General features: G+C 34.6%; 3 protein-coding genes across 9 annotated transcripts in view; 1 reads left to right on the forward strand and 2 right to left on the reverse strand.

Annotated features, from left to right (window-relative positions):
* The window catches only part of LOC105230094 (ZZ-type zinc finger-containing protein 3), a 17068-nt gene extending 16191 nt beyond the window's left edge, over positions 1 to 877 (reverse strand). For 2 of the 5 annotated variants that reach the window (XM_011210683.4, XM_011210684.4), the window contains exon 1: positions 600 to 870. Coding sequence is in view for 2 of the 5 variants with exons in the window: in XM_049458591.1 (XP_049314548.1) it covers positions 600 to 653 (54 nt within the window). In the remaining 3 variants the exon portion in view is untranslated. Of the gene's footprint in view, positions 1 to 599 lie in introns of all 5 variants that reach the window. The other 3 variants (XM_049458591.1, XM_029551882.2, XM_011210686.3) reach the window with 3 other exon arrangements.
* LOC115066440 (uncharacterized) overlaps positions 1 to 13098 on the forward strand; it is a 25986-nt gene extending 12888 nt beyond the window's left edge. Inside the window, exons 1-14 of one of the 3 annotated variants that reach the window (XM_049458588.1) lie at positions 5090 to 5283; positions 5367 to 5492; positions 5627 to 5851; positions 5909 to 6019; positions 6094 to 6372; positions 6441 to 6572; positions 6639 to 6878; positions 6932 to 7045; positions 9052 to 9352; positions 9800 to 9924; positions 9988 to 10119; positions 10209 to 10732; positions 11754 to 11843; positions 11912 to 13098. In XM_049458588.1, the coding sequence (XP_049314545.1) occupies positions 5232 to 5283; positions 5367 to 5492; positions 5627 to 5851; positions 5909 to 6019; positions 6094 to 6372; positions 6441 to 6572; positions 6639 to 6878; positions 6932 to 7045; positions 9052 to 9352; positions 9800 to 9924; positions 9988 to 10119; positions 10209 to 10732; positions 11754 to 11843; positions 11912 to 12898 (3438 nt within the window). In that variant the 5' untranslated portion in view covers positions 5090 to 5231 and the 3' untranslated portion in view covers positions 12899 to 13098. Of the gene's footprint in view, positions 1 to 5089; positions 5284 to 5366; positions 5493 to 5626; positions 5852 to 5908; positions 6020 to 6093; positions 6373 to 6440; positions 6573 to 6638; positions 6879 to 6931; positions 7046 to 9051; positions 9353 to 9799; positions 9925 to 9987; positions 10120 to 10208; positions 10733 to 11753; positions 11844 to 11911 lie in introns of those variants that run through there. The other 2 variants (XM_049458589.1, XM_049458590.1) reach the window with 2 other exon arrangements.
* A 2141-nt stretch (positions 13099 to 15239) lies between these two features.
* LOC105230096 (39S ribosomal protein L17, mitochondrial) lies at positions 15240 to 16112 on the reverse strand. Its single transcript, XM_011210692.4, has 2 exons — positions 15787 to 16112; positions 15240 to 15721 (listed from the first exon to the last, which is right to left on the reverse strand). The coding sequence occupies exons 1-2, from the start codon at positions 15979 to 15981 to the stop codon at positions 15305 to 15307; spliced, it is 612 nt and encodes a 203-aa protein (XP_011208994.1). The 5' UTR covers positions 15982 to 16112; the 3' UTR covers positions 15240 to 15304.
* Positions 16113 to 16357: the final 245 nt, after the last annotated feature.

Here is a 16357-nt window from a genome sequence, read left to right on the forward strand (position 1 = left end):
CACTCTATCACATATATTAATCAGTTCTGTCAATTAAGAAATACATTTTATTTATAATTAAAAATTAAAAAAAAGATTATATTACAGACTTTCACATATATCACCCTTTTCACTATCGTCTGAATCAATTTGTATGGCATTCTCCATACATTTCACAATATCTTTAATTAATTCGATTTTTTCGTCATACTCCATTTTCTAAAATATTTATATTATATTATGTATATCTGTATACATATTTGCAAATTATTTGCCAAAAGATGATATTAATTTTTTTAAATATATTCAAAATATTAATTTCAAAAAAATATACTCAAATGCAACTATGTACTACGAAAGAAAGAACACGAATGCCGAAAAACGTCGCAGCGAACTGCTACGAATGAGAACACAAAGCGAGTTGCTGAACACTGGAAACTCGGCGCGATTCTCCTCTCCTCGTCGCCCCCTCGCCTATAAACCAAGAGTTGCCGAGACAAAAGTTGCTGCGTGTAATAAGCGAGTTACCGACCATACTCATTTTATTCCCGAAAACTTAGGACGGTATACTAAAGCTTTCCCATTTATTCTTTTTTTTTTTCAAATGTAATGGTTGCTACCTGTTTGTGCACGCGCATTCTTTGCACCTCCAGCACGGCTATTGTGCGCAGCATATTTGTATAATCGGCATTACCTCATAAAGCTAAATGATCACTTTCAAATAAGAACGTACTATCTTCTTCACAACTATCACTTTCGTCCATATTAAATTGTAAATATTGCGAATATTAACCAAAATTCACTTTTATTAAAATTAGACAGAAACTTTTCAATTTCAGCTGCTAGCGCCTTAGCAATGAATCAGCTGTGCACTTATATGGAGCAATAATTGACGGCTGTAGATCGTATTGAAATATCGTAACTTTAGTGGTAACACAGTTACTTCATCTTTTTCATTCCAGTTTTATTCCAAGGAAAAATTATAAAAAAAAAGCGATTATTAGGGGTATTCTCTTGGGGTAAAATTTAGAATAGCATCCCCGGCTTTCGGGGATAAAATGGGTATCAGTGGAAAGGTGACGTTCTCCAGATCACGAAAATATCTACATATAGTTGCCGCAGACTTATAGTTTTCGAGATATTCGCATTTAAAGTTGAAAAATTGACAACTTTTACATTGATAATTTGTGTATTGTGAGTAGCTTTTTATCTTATATTATGCACTTTTCACTTACTAACACTTCACTATAACGTTTCTGCATATTCATTTTTTTAATATTTGTTGTAAATAAAGCTTTATTTTAATTATTTTATTTTAGTTACAATTTTCTGCATTTGCACAATGAGAAAAGTGCTGCCATGGTTATTTTTTTTTCCGCGCCGCGCTTCAAAAAAAATAACCATGGCAGCACTTTTCTCATTGTGCAAATGCAGAAAATTGTAACTAAAATAAAATAATTAAAATAAAGCTTTATTTACAACAAATATTAAAAAAATGAATATGCAGAAACGTTATAGTGAAGTGTTAGTAAGTGAAAAGTGCATAATATAAGATAAAAAGCTACTCACAATACACAAATTATCAATGTAAAAGTTGTCAATTTTTCAACTTTAAATGCGAATATCTCGAAAACTATAAGTCAGCGGCAACTATATATATATATTTTCGTGATCTGGAGAACGTCACCTTTCCATTGATACCCATTTTATTCCCGAAATCCGGGGATGCTATTCTAAATCCCAGCCTTCTCTTGCTCTTGCAAGATTGCAGATTGCAAAAATACTACACCGAAATATACAAGGGCACGAGAGCACCCATTGCAGAATCTAGTGATATATGAGCGACTCATTCAGTCAATTTATTGTAAATGACTATTGTGCATGTCTATCGTGAATTGGCGCACCTTCTGCATGCATTTTTAACAAAAAACTGGGTAAATGTTCAGGAGAGCGGCTTTTCCGAAAACGTGCACCAATTTTCACGGAAAAGGTCTTAAAATACTCGTTTTTAGTTCTAATTTACGAATATGTTAGGCGCGTGCCTTTAAAATTAGTATTTTCTTTGTTTTTATCAAAAAACATCGTATTTCCCGAAATCAAAAATTCACTTTTGCACTTTACACGTCTTTGGATGTTGAAATTATACTTTCTATAAGTTATATTCACGTAATTATTGATGTTCTTTCGTTAATCAATAAGATAAATAGGTTTTTTGTTATTTTTATAAAAATATGAAAAACTTCACAATAGGGGTATTCTCTTGCTCTTGCAAGATTGCAGATTGCAAAAATACTACACCGAAATATACAAGGGCACGAGAGCACCCATTGCAGAATCTAGTGATATATGAGCGACTGATTCAGTCAATTTATTGTAAATGACTATTGTGCATGGCTATTGTGAATTGGCGCAACTTCTGCATACATTTTTAACAAAAAAACTATAACAAAACTTTATAATTTAAATAGAAATTATAAAATCAAATTAAAATTTACCTTTCTCAACAATTTACCGACGTAATATGTCTTTATGTAAAATGGCAACTACAACAGGGTTGCAATTTTATTTTTGCGTGACATTGCACGCTAATATACACGGGTTTTGGTCTGACATATTTCACAGCCCTTGCAAATATTTTTCTGCGTGTGTTTGTTGTTGTGCCGTTGTAAATTTGCAATGCTTGCACCGTGCACCGGGTTTTGCAAGAGCAAGAGAATACCCCTAATCACTTCACTTCAACGAAAATGGCAAGGTATGTTCGAAATTATGGCACAGCTGTTGTAAATTCGAATGGCCACTATTGATTCATGATCGTTTTCGAATTATCGATACTCTCAATATTTGAGGCTGATCGAGAATTGGTATTGTATTGTATTTCTCATTTTTACCAATTCTCGATCAGCCTCAAATTTTGAGAATATCGATATTTTAATTTATTTATATTTTCCCAATTATTATTATTTTTCTATTGTGTATTTCTCATTTTTACCAATTTTCTTTCAAACTCGAATATTGAGAATATCGATATTTTAATTTATTTTTATTTTTCCAATTAATAATATTTTTCTATTATATATCTCTCATTTTTATCAATTCTTGTTTAGTTTAGAATATCGAGAGTATCGATATTTCGAACCCGATCACTGCATGTATCACTACCCAGCGGGATATGGTAGACATTGGTAAGCGAGCAAGGTAAACGATACAGCATGATTGTATCGCTTACCCCGACCGATGAAAATTAACACGGCGATGTCCTACGAAAAGTAACAGATCACCTTTTACGCTTACCATGGGACGAAGAATTCTTCGATGCCAAAGTAAACGATGAATTCTTCGATGCCATAGTTAACGAAGATTTCTTTGATGCCAAAGTAAACGAAGAATTCTTCGATGCCACAGTTAACGATGAATTCTTCGATGCCACAGTTAACGAAGAATTCTTCGATGCCACAGTTAACGAAGAATTCTTCGATGCCATAGTTCACGAAGAATTCTTTGATGCCAAGGTCAATAGGAAAAATTGCATATTCGTATGAAAATAAGTATTATGTGTACAAAAACTCACCTTATAGGCCACTCACACTTTTTGTTAAAAAGAAAAATGCACTAGATTCAATACAATCGTTATAAAGGTTTTATTTTATGCGAAATGCACTTAAAAATTGTTATAACAAAATGTGTTTAAATGAACCGAATTATTACAAATTGAAATAGTTTAAAAACGTTAAATACATATTATATGTATATGTATGTATGTATATATAAAATGATCAAAGGTTGAAAACAGTTTTAAAAACGTTAAATATACATATATACAGACGGGTAACTAGCGGAAAGAACCGGGATGCTGCCAAAGCGGAGATGTTGGTCGCTACTCATTTAGCCATTATGGTTTTCTTTTAATTTTGTGGCTGAGTCTCTTGCCGTTTTTTTTCAGGCAACGAGACTTGAAGAAACTGCGTTTGGCGAGTTTGATAATTTTTTGAATTTGGTGAATATACTCCGATTCGGTGAAGCCTTCAACTTTCACACATTCTACAAAAAAGTTGAAAGAGTATGTTTATAAATTTGAAGCTATGTCCTTCAATGTTAAAAACACGAAATACTTACCAAATAGTAACCAACTTTTTGCTTGATGATTTGACGAAATAATGAAAAAATTTACTTATAAATTTTATTCCATCAATTTGTATTTGTCGTTTTTCACGTACTTACTTGACTTGTAAATATGAACACAGTAGAATTTAGCCGCATAGCTTACTTTTATGCATTACCTGGTATCGAAGAATTCTACATAGAATTTTTTTCGAAGTATTCTTCAAAGAAAAATGTAAGCTATTCCGCATAGCTTACTTTTATGCATTACTTGGTATCGAAGAATTCTACATAGAATTTTCTTCGAAGCATTCTTCAAAGAAAAATATAAGCAGTGAACCATTATCCCGCATAGCTTACTTTTATGCATTACCTGGTATCGAAGAATTGTACATAGAATTTTCTTCGAAGCATTCTTCAAAGAAAAATGTAAGCAGTGAACCATTATCCCGCTGGGTAGTTCTTAATTGAATTTCGAACAGTGATGCCATTTATAGCGTCAATATTGTGCAAAATCGAAATATTTTTTATTGTTTTTATTGCAAAAATACATAAAATTAGATAACGCGCCATACATATTCGTGAATCGGAATTAAAAACGAATTTTTTAAGACATTTCCCGTGAAAATTGGTGCACGTTTTCGGAAAAGCCGCTCTCCTGAACATTTACCGAAGTGAAACCAATGGCAATGTCTTTTTCTTCTAATATCGAATGTCACAGCAGTTCGCCAATGCATAATAAAAGCAGTTTTATCAGCGTTTTCCCTTAAATTTGGGAATAAAAAAAATATTTTTAGTTCGTTAAATTTTCGTTGGAGTTGCAGGGGGACAAATTTTTGAAAGTTGGGAATACTAAATAACAGCCTTCGGTGGGCAAAGATTAAATGATTATCTAATTTAATTTTACAGTTGGTTTTAGCGCTATTCTTCTGGCATCCCGCCTTTTTTAATAAGTGCTGATTGATGGGACCCTGATTGTGTTTTGTTGCCAGCTCAGAAAAAATATCAGAGTTCGCTGCCAGCTGACAAGTGAGCCATAAAAATAGTCTATGCTGTGAGAATATATTTTATAATTTGGGGAACCCCTTTGCAAAGTCAAGACATCAGTTTAGTTCGAGCTGCCGTGGAAATTTCTACAAATTTAACATTTTAATATGTCGTCCAAAAATGTTGTTGACACACAGCAAGAATTTGCTAACAAAAATGGTAAATATAATTTCTGAAAACTACTTTATAAGTACATGTAAAATGTTTTAATAATTTACACATATATTCGTCTTAACTAAAAGTGCGTCTATCGAATTTGCCTGTGACAAGGATCCTTATTATAGTGGTTGAAAAAGATGTCACAGATATTTTGAATTGCAAGGATTTCAAGTGCCATCAAGTCATCGCCAAGCTAAGGAAAGGTCCAGGTGAGCCAACTGCAAATACAATATTTGCTAGAATGATAGAGATAGTAATAGAAATTTTATATCCACTGATCAACTATTTGATTAACACGACTGCTTTCACTACATTGATATATGTACATATGTATGCATTTTAGCAGATGGTGATAGCAGAACTTTTACAGACGAAAATGGTAAAATATATCCTGATTGGAATTCGTACAAGAGTGGAATTACGTTGGAGGGTGGTATTATGGTTGCGCCATTGAACGGTTATTACGCATTTGATACAGCTGGAAAAGTAAAACTAGAATTTAGCGAAACTCCAGCCGCTTCTGCAGGACCTACGATTCGCGAGGTACAACAAGATTTTGCAGGCGATGGTAAAATTTTTATTATATATTTCTATACTTAATGTATTATATTGTTTTTGTCTTAAGATGAAACAAGTGGCAGTTCACAAACAATATATGTATTGGTCACAAATTCTAATGATTTAAAAGGAGCTGAAAATTCGCGAGTATTTAGTTATCATCCTGTAATACGTTCCGGTATGTGCATATATGTTTATACTAATTTTGATATGGAATTGTAATTTTAATATATATTACTAAACAATTTGCAGAACGAAATGGAACATTTGTAGACGAAGATGGTAACACTTACAAAAATTGGGAGGCTTACAAAAGTGGGAACAAATTGGATGCAGGCATTTTGGTCGCGCCCACTAATGGACGTTACACCATAGCTGCAAATGGTCAAGTCGAGCTTGAAGCTTGGAAAACAGCAGCTATAAATAAACCGAACATGAATATAAGCCGCCAATGTAGCTATAACGACAACAACAACATCAGCAGTCAGTCGCTTACGATTCATGAATATCATAATCATAAGGCGCGAAAAGGTAATTAAATGAATAAAAATCAAATTGTAGCCCATTATTACTATATTTTTATTTTATTGCTTTTGTAGATAGTGCATCCGATGCTTATAGTACAAGCTGCAGTATTTATGTGTTAGTCACAAAGCAAACGAACATGTATGATGCCATGAATTCACAGGAGTTTACAACTCATAAAGTGCAAAGGATACAAAATACCACAAGTACGATTAAAATAAGCCATCAATGTGATTCAATATGTGTAAAACTGTTAAAACTTCTCTTTACAGCTAAAAGTTACCTTTACATGGACGACGAAAAGAATGAATATTTTTGTTGGCAATTATATCTGACGGAAAATAATTTACCCGAAGGCGTTATGGTTGCTCCACTAAATGGTATTTACAGCTTCAATAAGGATGGAAATGTCGACTTGGAGATATGTTTAACGCCGGCTTGCATTCCAAAGTCAACACACAACTCAGGTGATATTACCATTAGGAGCCTGCAACAACATTACGCAACAATAAGTGAGTAGGAAAGCTGTTTAAAAGTAGTTTATTGTTGTTTTTGTGTGTTACAGGTAAATATGCTGACTCGTCTATTCTACATATACTGGTCACAAACAATGAACATGAAAATGCGCTGGAAGCAAAAAAATTTCAGGACTTTGTCGTTAAACGAAAGGGGTATACAGGTAAGAAATCTTCATTTTTGATTTATCTTATTTAGACGTGTAACAGACAAATAAAAAACATATATTATACATTACTTGTAAAGTAACACGTTGCACGCAAGATAAAAAATTATAGAACTGTTGCAGTACAGGCAATTTGTGTATTCTTATCACATTTTTCCAGTAAGTACTTATACCTTAACTTAGTATATTTAGGGAATCGGAAATTAGTCAATGCTATTGCACAAAAAACCAATTAATGAATGATCAAGCAATGGTTAGTTTAGATACACTCCTCCTCGGGGAGTATCGTGGTGATTGTGGTTAACACGCAAATGTGGGAAGAACTGTCATTTTGTCAGTAGAATGTGAAGCTGCATTGCAACCGGGTGTCGGACACAAAGTACAGCAGAAGTTTTAGATGGGGCTCGGACCCTACCAAGGTAGTTAGTGTGTACATTCTACACTACCAATTGGTACCCTGATATTTTCAGTTCGCTTATCAACGCATTCAGTTGACCTGTTGCGCTTTTGAGCACCGTGGGGTTAAAATACACCGAATGTTGTCTGTGTATTTCGCTTCGCCAATCTGTAAGTTCGAACACGGGAGTTCTTTTTCAATGGCATCGCAAAGGACTACTATTAGTCTACGTGTGATCTTTGATCAGCCATCTAACCTAACCTGTATCTACATCCCTCTGTTTTTATTATAAGGACTTGAAATTTTACAACGACCTTTTCTCCACGGGAAACTGCTACATTGTTGTTGTTGTTTAGCGGGTAGTCAGTCCCCGTTAGGATGGCAAATGATTAACAAGATGTCGTCCACGTCATCCAACGTAGGCCCAAGAAACGTACTGTTTCGATGGAGTCGCACCAAAGAAAGAGGGGTATCAGATGAATAGGGTTGGTGGGGCATGCAAAGCGGTGGCCAGTGTCATGCGAAGACTCATTGCACGCAGGTTGTCTATTGGATATGTCGGGGTCTATTCTGGATAAGTAGGAGTTTAATCTGCTATAGTATACAACGTCCGGTGTGTTTTACGTGGGTACCTGTTGTCGACAACCTTACTCCACGGCGCTCAAAAGCACAGCGGATCAAATCAATGCGTTGATCAGCGCCCTGAGAATGCTAAGCATTTTCAGTACCAATTGGCAGTGTGGAATGGACACACTAACCACCTTGGTCGGGTTCGAGGCCCATCTAAAACCTCTGCCGTGCTTTGGGTCCGGCACCCGGTTGCAATGCAACTCCACATTCAACTGACAAAGTCAGTTCTTCCCGCGATTTGGGTTTCAACCACAACCACCACGATACTCCCCGAGGGGCCAGTCCGCATGAGCAGGTTGGAGTTACCTCCAAGGGCTCCTGCTCCCCGTGGTACCAGAATTAAGTCTACGGTCAGACTTCGTAGCCGAATGCTATAGTATACAGAACGAAGATGCGCAATGGCACACTCGTTTCTCGCAGCGACTCGAGCTCTTCGTCTGCATGGCGTGATGGTTTGACACCGAGTACGCCATTCACTGGAAAGAAGTAGGTGAAGGTGTTGATGGTTCCACTGTGAATGGCGGTCAGTGCTTGACGGAAGTTTTTTGCTTCCGAAGCTGCTGCACTGTCGGAATTGCCGATATGTGACTACTATATCATATAGCCGCTTTACATATTGGTTGATCCGAATAAAGTTTTTGTATTGAAAACTTTTTTTATTTGAAAAAATATCTTCACTAAATTTTGCGCAACTTATTGTTCAAGGTTATTGAAGCTTCGGTGGAGCCGAAATTAACATTTTTTATTATTTACCAAAGTACTGTTACTCGCTAAATTTTCAAACACCATTTTCGAAATGTAAAATGGTCTTAATTTCGTTGACGATAATAATGATTTGAATAAATTAAAATTTATTTATATTTTTTAATTGAAAATCGTATCCTTTATATTGTATGTTATATAAGTATTTTATACCTTCAATATTGTAACTGTAAAATTTACTAACATTTTAATTTATCATTGTTATTTGCGGCAGTTAAATCTATAGCTGAAATATTTTATGAGGACCAAGAAGGCAATATATATTTGAGCTGGGAGCGTTATCTCAAGGATAATAACCTATCAGGGGGTATAATGGTTGCACCACTTAATGGCGAATACACATTAGATGAAAATGGCAATGTAAATCTATACATACAGCCGACGCCAAAAACAGTAAAGAAAATGCCTACAGTTGTGGTAGTGCCAAAAACCGTAAATAGAACGCGTACAGTTCTGGAAGTGCAGCAAGATTTTGCAAACAACAGCGGTTTCAAAAAGGAAATTATTTGGGACTTGTGAGTACACATATAGATGTACATCTTTACATACTATGGTTATACCGAAATAAATATCCTTAGCACGCTTATTGTTGTGATTGTACTCTTTAGTTTGCCTTAACCCTGTTGTTGTTGTTTTTGTAGTGGCAGAAACATTACTGAATTAATTTCGAGGATTGGTGTCGTAATAAAAGTCCCTACGACGGACAGGCCAACGTAACTGGTCCCAGTACTGCAAACTCTATAGTATTCCTAAAATCTATTTCAGGAATATTCTCTGCCGCTACAAAAACAACAAGCTCGCGTATTCGGTGGAATTTATTATAGCCGCAACGCGGTATACTAAATTTGTTAGTATTTGCGAAAGATGTTATAGCTTCCGTGCCACCGTAGCTGACATTTTTCTTGGTTTTTTTTTATCTAAATTAATAACTTTTCCTTCAAATATTTATTATTACCAAACAGGCTAGCTGAAAATCAAAGTGGAATGTTGAAAAATAAGTTAAACAATCTAATTCCTGATCAGGAAAAAGGAAATAGAAAAATAGAGGAAATGCGAAAAATAATATTTGACAGTGTTTGGGCACAAAGTGAGTATGCAAACTAAAAAGAAACCTCACCACTTTTATCCAACATTCAAATTTATCGTTCAGGAAAATACACTAACCGAAACTCTTTGAGTGCAATTATTTATGTGTTTGTAACCGATTGCGATAGTAAAGTACGTGCCATAAACGCTACGAAATTCTCCTGTCATCCCGTCTTTAGAACAAGAAAATGTACAAGTAAGTATCTTCGTGTATTATCTCCGTTTATGTGCATATAGCTTACTTCATATATCTAAATGTATGTATGTATGTATATAATTTCTCAGCTGATGACGATAGTTCGCATTGTTGTATGATATTCATTGATGAACTGGGCCGCGTTTATAAAAATTGGAAAACATATTTGGCAAATAATGAACTACCAAGTGGATTGATGATTGCACCGCTTAACGGTATTTATACCACCGATTATAACGGACGTGTCGAATTAGAGGTGCGTACTACACCAAACGGTAGCGCCGCTAGACAGGTACTGGGTGTTGCAGATACAGCAACGGCTGTAGCCGGACTTGGTGCAGCTGCAATACCATTGGCAGCAATGATGATGACGGTAGCGCCGGCTTTAATAGCTGGTGCTGGTGTTGTTTGTGCTACCACAGCGGCATACTCAACCGTACGTTCAGTATTCAATTTAGTAGATCGTAAAAACCACGGACAGTCTATCGGGTTGGATAGCTCGCAAGCTAGAAATGCTTGGATAGGTGTTGGAGCTGGTGTTGTTGGTGTAGGTGCTTCACGTGCTACGACTGCCATGACAAAAGCAGCTGCTGCGGGAAAGGAGATATCGTTGGTAAGTAAAAATTATAAATTTTATGAAAATATGAATTTCGACTGCGAAAACAATATCAGCTACAGCCACAACAAACGCAATGCCTTAAGGGGCTATACCAGTGTGACACTTTAAAAAAATCATTTTTCAAAATTGCTGACATCATAACTAAACGAGATATTGACCGATCGACTTCAAATTAAAACTGAGTATTTTTGAATACATTTGCCATACAGTGAACTACGATCTTTTTGATTGGTTGAAAATTGTCAACTTGGCATTAAAAAAACGACCATTTTTTACTTAAAAACACGATTTTTTTTTTCAAAATTACGCCATTTTGTTAATTTTCGACATTTTTCAAAGATCGTAGTTCATTGTATAGGAAATATCTTTAAGTTTAATAGACTTTTCAATTTTTTTTTCACCTACTCATTTGGCCGGAATCATGCCAGCAGTAGGGGCACTTTTTTTTGGCCCCTCCGTAGACAGCCCGTAACTCCGTTATTTTTCAACATTTTTGTAAAAAAAAAAATCGTAAAATATAGTTGAAAATATACCTTATTACGTTCAAAGAAGTTCGAAATGATCAATTGCGTACTTTCTCTTAAAAAAAAATCACGAAAATCGCCTAATATTTAATGCGTCATACTGGTATAGCCCCTTAAATAACTTTAAATAATCTTGAAGAAGCTTGTGTGAATTGTTAGTTATACATAAAGGTTAATCTGCAAGTGGTGACGTCATTTTTACTACCAACTTGTGGCTCTTATACGCGAGCTAGTGCAGCAGTTCTTCAGATATCGATCTGACATTTTATGCATGTGCTTTCCTCCCCAAGAAGCTGCTTATTTTTCCGGCATGGATTATTTTTCAAGGCGACGCTACAATCCCCGAACAAAATCAAGTTATTTATTTTTTGATAGCCATTTATGCTTTAAGAAAAGTACATATAAAATATATATTATAGCTGCGGTGTCGAAATAACTGTTTTTCTTGTTTCTTTTTATTGAAATACTGTATTAACATGCTTTATTTCTAGGCTACCGAATTACTTGTGAACGGTATGAACATTTCATCTATTGTACTATCCGGAACCGGGGTTGCAAATGGAATTCTAGATCTATTAATTGTAAGTTAAAATATATATGCTACAATCGTTATAATTAGTTTAAACTTCGCTTTTAACATTTCTTTTAGAAATTTGTCGATGATGAGGAGGTGACAAGTATGGAACTGGTGCAATTGGCTGCCTCTTTGGTACTCTTCACACATTCTGTATCGAATTTCCGTATGGCATCAACACTAGTAAATGATACACATAGTGCCACAATACAGGACTACCGAAAGTCTTTAAGTAATCGCCAGAGAAAAATATTTGATAAAATGTCAAAGGAAACAATTCGTATCAAAGGTGCACAACAAGGAAAAGTAGATATTATACGTGGAGCTAACGATATGCCTAGCAAACAATATCTAAATGATCTTTACAAAATTAACAAGAAATTAAATGAAGCTAAGGTACGACCTGCATTCGGCGCAGCTGGGGAAGGAGTTGTGCTCAATAATGATGTGGCAGTCAATACCAACGACCTACGCAATAATCTTCAACATAATAAGGGTCCTAATGTGCTAAATTCGGTTAACAAACCCATACCTACAGCGCATGCTGAAGTAAATTCCGTTAGCAATTCCAAATTACTGTTCTCAAACGTACTCAATAAAAGCGAATTATCAGCTCAACCAAGCACTGTCAGCATTGGCATGGGTAGCATTATGCTTCCGAATAATATCTTAATTTTATTAAGCGAATATGGTACGCGACTTTATGAGATCATCGCTAATCCTGACAGCTTTGATGACATCATAACTACCATGGGTAATGTTTTTTCGGAGAAAACATTTGATTTTCTCATGAAACTGGCACAAGAATTTGTTGAAACAAATTTAGAAATGATAAGGAATACGATACAAATTTTTATATCCGCCGAGACCATACTTTATCGCATTTTTTTGTATGTCACAAAGAGATGCGAATCACAAACATTTTCATACTTATATAACAAAAAGCAAGAAATATTGAGGGCTTTAAATGACTACTTTACCTCACTTAATCCTAATAATAGTTATTGTAGACGGTGGAGATGTGATATTTGTGGTGGTTTATATTCAATATGCCAACTTTAACGTTTCAAATTGTTTTAACAACGCACAACGAAATATAAATACCATTGAGGCCTTAATAACAAGGACTTTAGTGCCTATACCACATTGTAAACATTTTTAATATTGTAACTATTTACTAAATCATTATGCTTATATAAAATTGTACTTCACACTCACCCGCATGCATATTATAGAAATAAAATTTTTCCGCGTACATAGAACATTAGGGTTAAAGTAATGTGATTGGTTGATTAGGCTAATGGGCGGTAATGTACAGTATTACAAATATATAGTATACTTACATCTATGATGGCTCACCGCACTAAATAGTATATTATCAAAGAATACTTGCGTTTTGGGATAAAATTTATCATTTTTATTCTCATCTCTTATCGGATAAAGTCAAACTTACAAGGACCAGTACTGTTTTTATTATTCAGCTTTCGTAACAGATTATGTCGCGATATTTCCGATATGCAACAGTTTCTTTTAGATCCATGAGGACAGTTATCTTTGTCTTACAGTCTTTGAATATAATTTCTAAAGCTTGAAGCATGTTACACTATATTGTACATAAATTCGTTTCACTTTTATTCAAATATGATTTTATCAAATAATTATACAAATTTTTTCCTGAAGTGGAGAATTTTGAATGTCAAATACACAACTTGGCGGTGTTGCCAATTTGTTTAAGATGATTTCAAATCTGACTGCCAAAACCTTGCACAGAATGCCAAATTCTGGTGTGGCATCTATAACTGGAAGGCGTTACCGCCTGATTACCGGAACTGCATTGCCAATGGTAAAGATTAAGCAGTAGAAAGCAAAGATTTCCGTCTGCCTTGTCAGTTTAGCGATTGTAAGCCGACGGAAACGCGTAAAATACTTCCGCGAGTGTAATATTTATTTAAATAAAATAAAAGCGGTATATTAAAAGTGTTCATATAGAGTTTTATGAGTGACTGGCTGCAATTTTGAGGTAAGCTCTCGGCTTCGCAATTTTCTTGAACATTGACAGAAATGAATGCATGTGTATGTTAACAATTAACCAACAACGGCTAATAAGAAATTGCTATGTGTCCAGGTGCTCTTCCACTGAATTCATTAAATGGATTTACATACATTTAGGTGAGATAACCTCAAAATATTCGCCAAATGAGCCTCGCATATTGAATTTATATGTATATATGTACATGCATATACAGATGTATACATGAATGCAATCCGTTAGTATGTACATATGTATATACACATACATATGCACATAGTAATATGAACTGTTAAAAATTGAGGTAACGATGAAATGATGCTACCTAATTGCAAGTAGTTGCTTTTGCTTACAAAAACGGAGTTCTAACCAATTTACATATATACCGACTGCAGCGTTTTTATATACTCATATATTCGCATATATGTATGTACATAATTTCTATAAATGTGATTAAAAACACAGGAAACCACTTGTGTACAAATATTGTACAGTAATTTAGTTCCAATTTTTTATTGTTTGAACTGCATTGCCTTTATATTTTACTGCCATATCGGCTTCGCGTAGCAACATCGATGGAAGCAATTAAATGGTTTATGTTTTAGTGAAATTTATAAATAATAATTATAACTAAAATCAAATTAAAAACTTTTAGTAAATTAGTGTAGAACGTTCTCACTACTGTGATGTGAAGCGTACCTGTATAAATAAGTGTATGTATTTCCAAAAATTATAAACAATAAGTAGAAATCGACTTTCTTTGCAAGGTAAGCCACATCATTTCTAATTTGCTACAAATTAACAATTGCTACCCTTAAAGTGTATTAGATATAAAAAACTAATTAAAATAATTATATAAAAAATTAGAAAGCAGCAACCGACTAAATATGAGAGGCTTGTCTATAATTCGTACAGTTAACGCACTACAGCTGCAACTTAATAAAGTTTAGGAAGAATGTGTTATTAATTTACAGCTCCAATAATATTTTTAGCAAAAGTGTGTTGTTGTACCAGCATAAGCACTATGTACATGAAGTTGAGGTGAAAAATCTTCTGAAAATTTTTCTAAAACTGTATTTACAGTGTTCTTTGTAGTTATGAATTAAAAACTGAAATTCCTAGTTATTAAAACCACAACAAATATGCAGTTGCAATTTTTTCGGTAACGCCCATTGTTTGCAGCTTAAAAGCGCCGCTTATGAACATGCCACAGCTTTTATAATCATTTCCCATGTTAGTCCATTTGAAGATGTTTAAGAAAATATACCGTTCTATCTCAAGCGGCACAATAAATTAAGTTTTAACATTATATGTAAGTTCTAATAACATTCCAAGGTTGTTGTTGTGGCCCCGTATAATAAAAAGCAATTTAAATGCTTTGTTTAATATTAAATTACTTGTATTAATTTAACAATTATATTAGGTAAAAAGCACAATTTTTATGCTTTCTCTACATTTTCTGCTTCTTTGGCATCACCTTCACTCCCTACTTTCTCAGCATTCACCGCCGATTCTGAAGCTATTTTATCGGCTAGCTCTGCTAGCTTTTCACGTCTATAATCTTTTCGTGCTTCATCCAATAAAACATTATGTATTAAATTACGATTGTTTGTATAATCAGGCAATAACGATGGATATGGATTGCCACGCAACTCCAGCACCGATTTTCTATAATACATGCCAGGGTAATCACGCGGTGCTTTGTACATGCGGGTATATGAAAAATTACAGTTTTCCAAACGTGGCACTAGCACTTTGAAAAGTTTATGCACCAATTGTTTTTCGAGCAACCAATAATCCGCCAACTCCATTGTAGCTTTATGACGATCGCCATAACGTATCGCATTGGAAATTAACTGCAATTGTAAAAAAAAAAAAAGAATTATTATGTTAACACATTGTTGTGCTATAATTTACTAACCAATTCTGCATAGCCGCGCGCTTCATCAGCTCTGTTGTAGTATAACTCTATGCGCTCATGCTTCACTAGCGCCGTCACAGTTTTGCGTAGTTTCAATAAACGACCCTCAGGACCATCTGGATTACGTAGGTTACGATGTGGTTTAACAGCGATACGCAATTGCGACATCAGCTTACTAACGTCGGCTTGATTCATTTTAATGTTTCACTTATTTCATAAATTGTTTAAAATGAATTGTGCGGTAATATTAAATGCCGCAATTGGTGTTAGATTTTTACGTAAATATTGCGATGCGGCGCTGCACGAGTGGATTGTCAAATCACAATCAGCTGTTTGCTGTCAAACGTGGGTAGTAGATTGAATTATTGTAATAGCACAGTGCCTTCGGGTACTAATAGAATGGTATGAAGTGTTAAAAATTTGGAAAAATTCAATTTGTTCAAATTTGAGAAAGCCCAAACAAATTGTAGGATTTGATGTACATATATCAAATTTGTTCGTAAGTTGTTTAATAAACAGTTTACGGTAAGAAAAACAAGTTTCATGTCGAAGTAGTATTTTCTGCTGTTGT

The sequence above is a fragment of the Bactrocera dorsalis genome, chromosome 5 (genome assembly GCF_023373825.1).
Source record: "Bactrocera dorsalis isolate Fly_Bdor chromosome 5, ASM2337382v1, whole genome shotgun sequence".
In the NCBI taxonomy this organism is placed as follows: domain Eukaryota; kingdom Metazoa; phylum Arthropoda; class Insecta; order Diptera; family Tephritidae; genus Bactrocera; species Bactrocera dorsalis.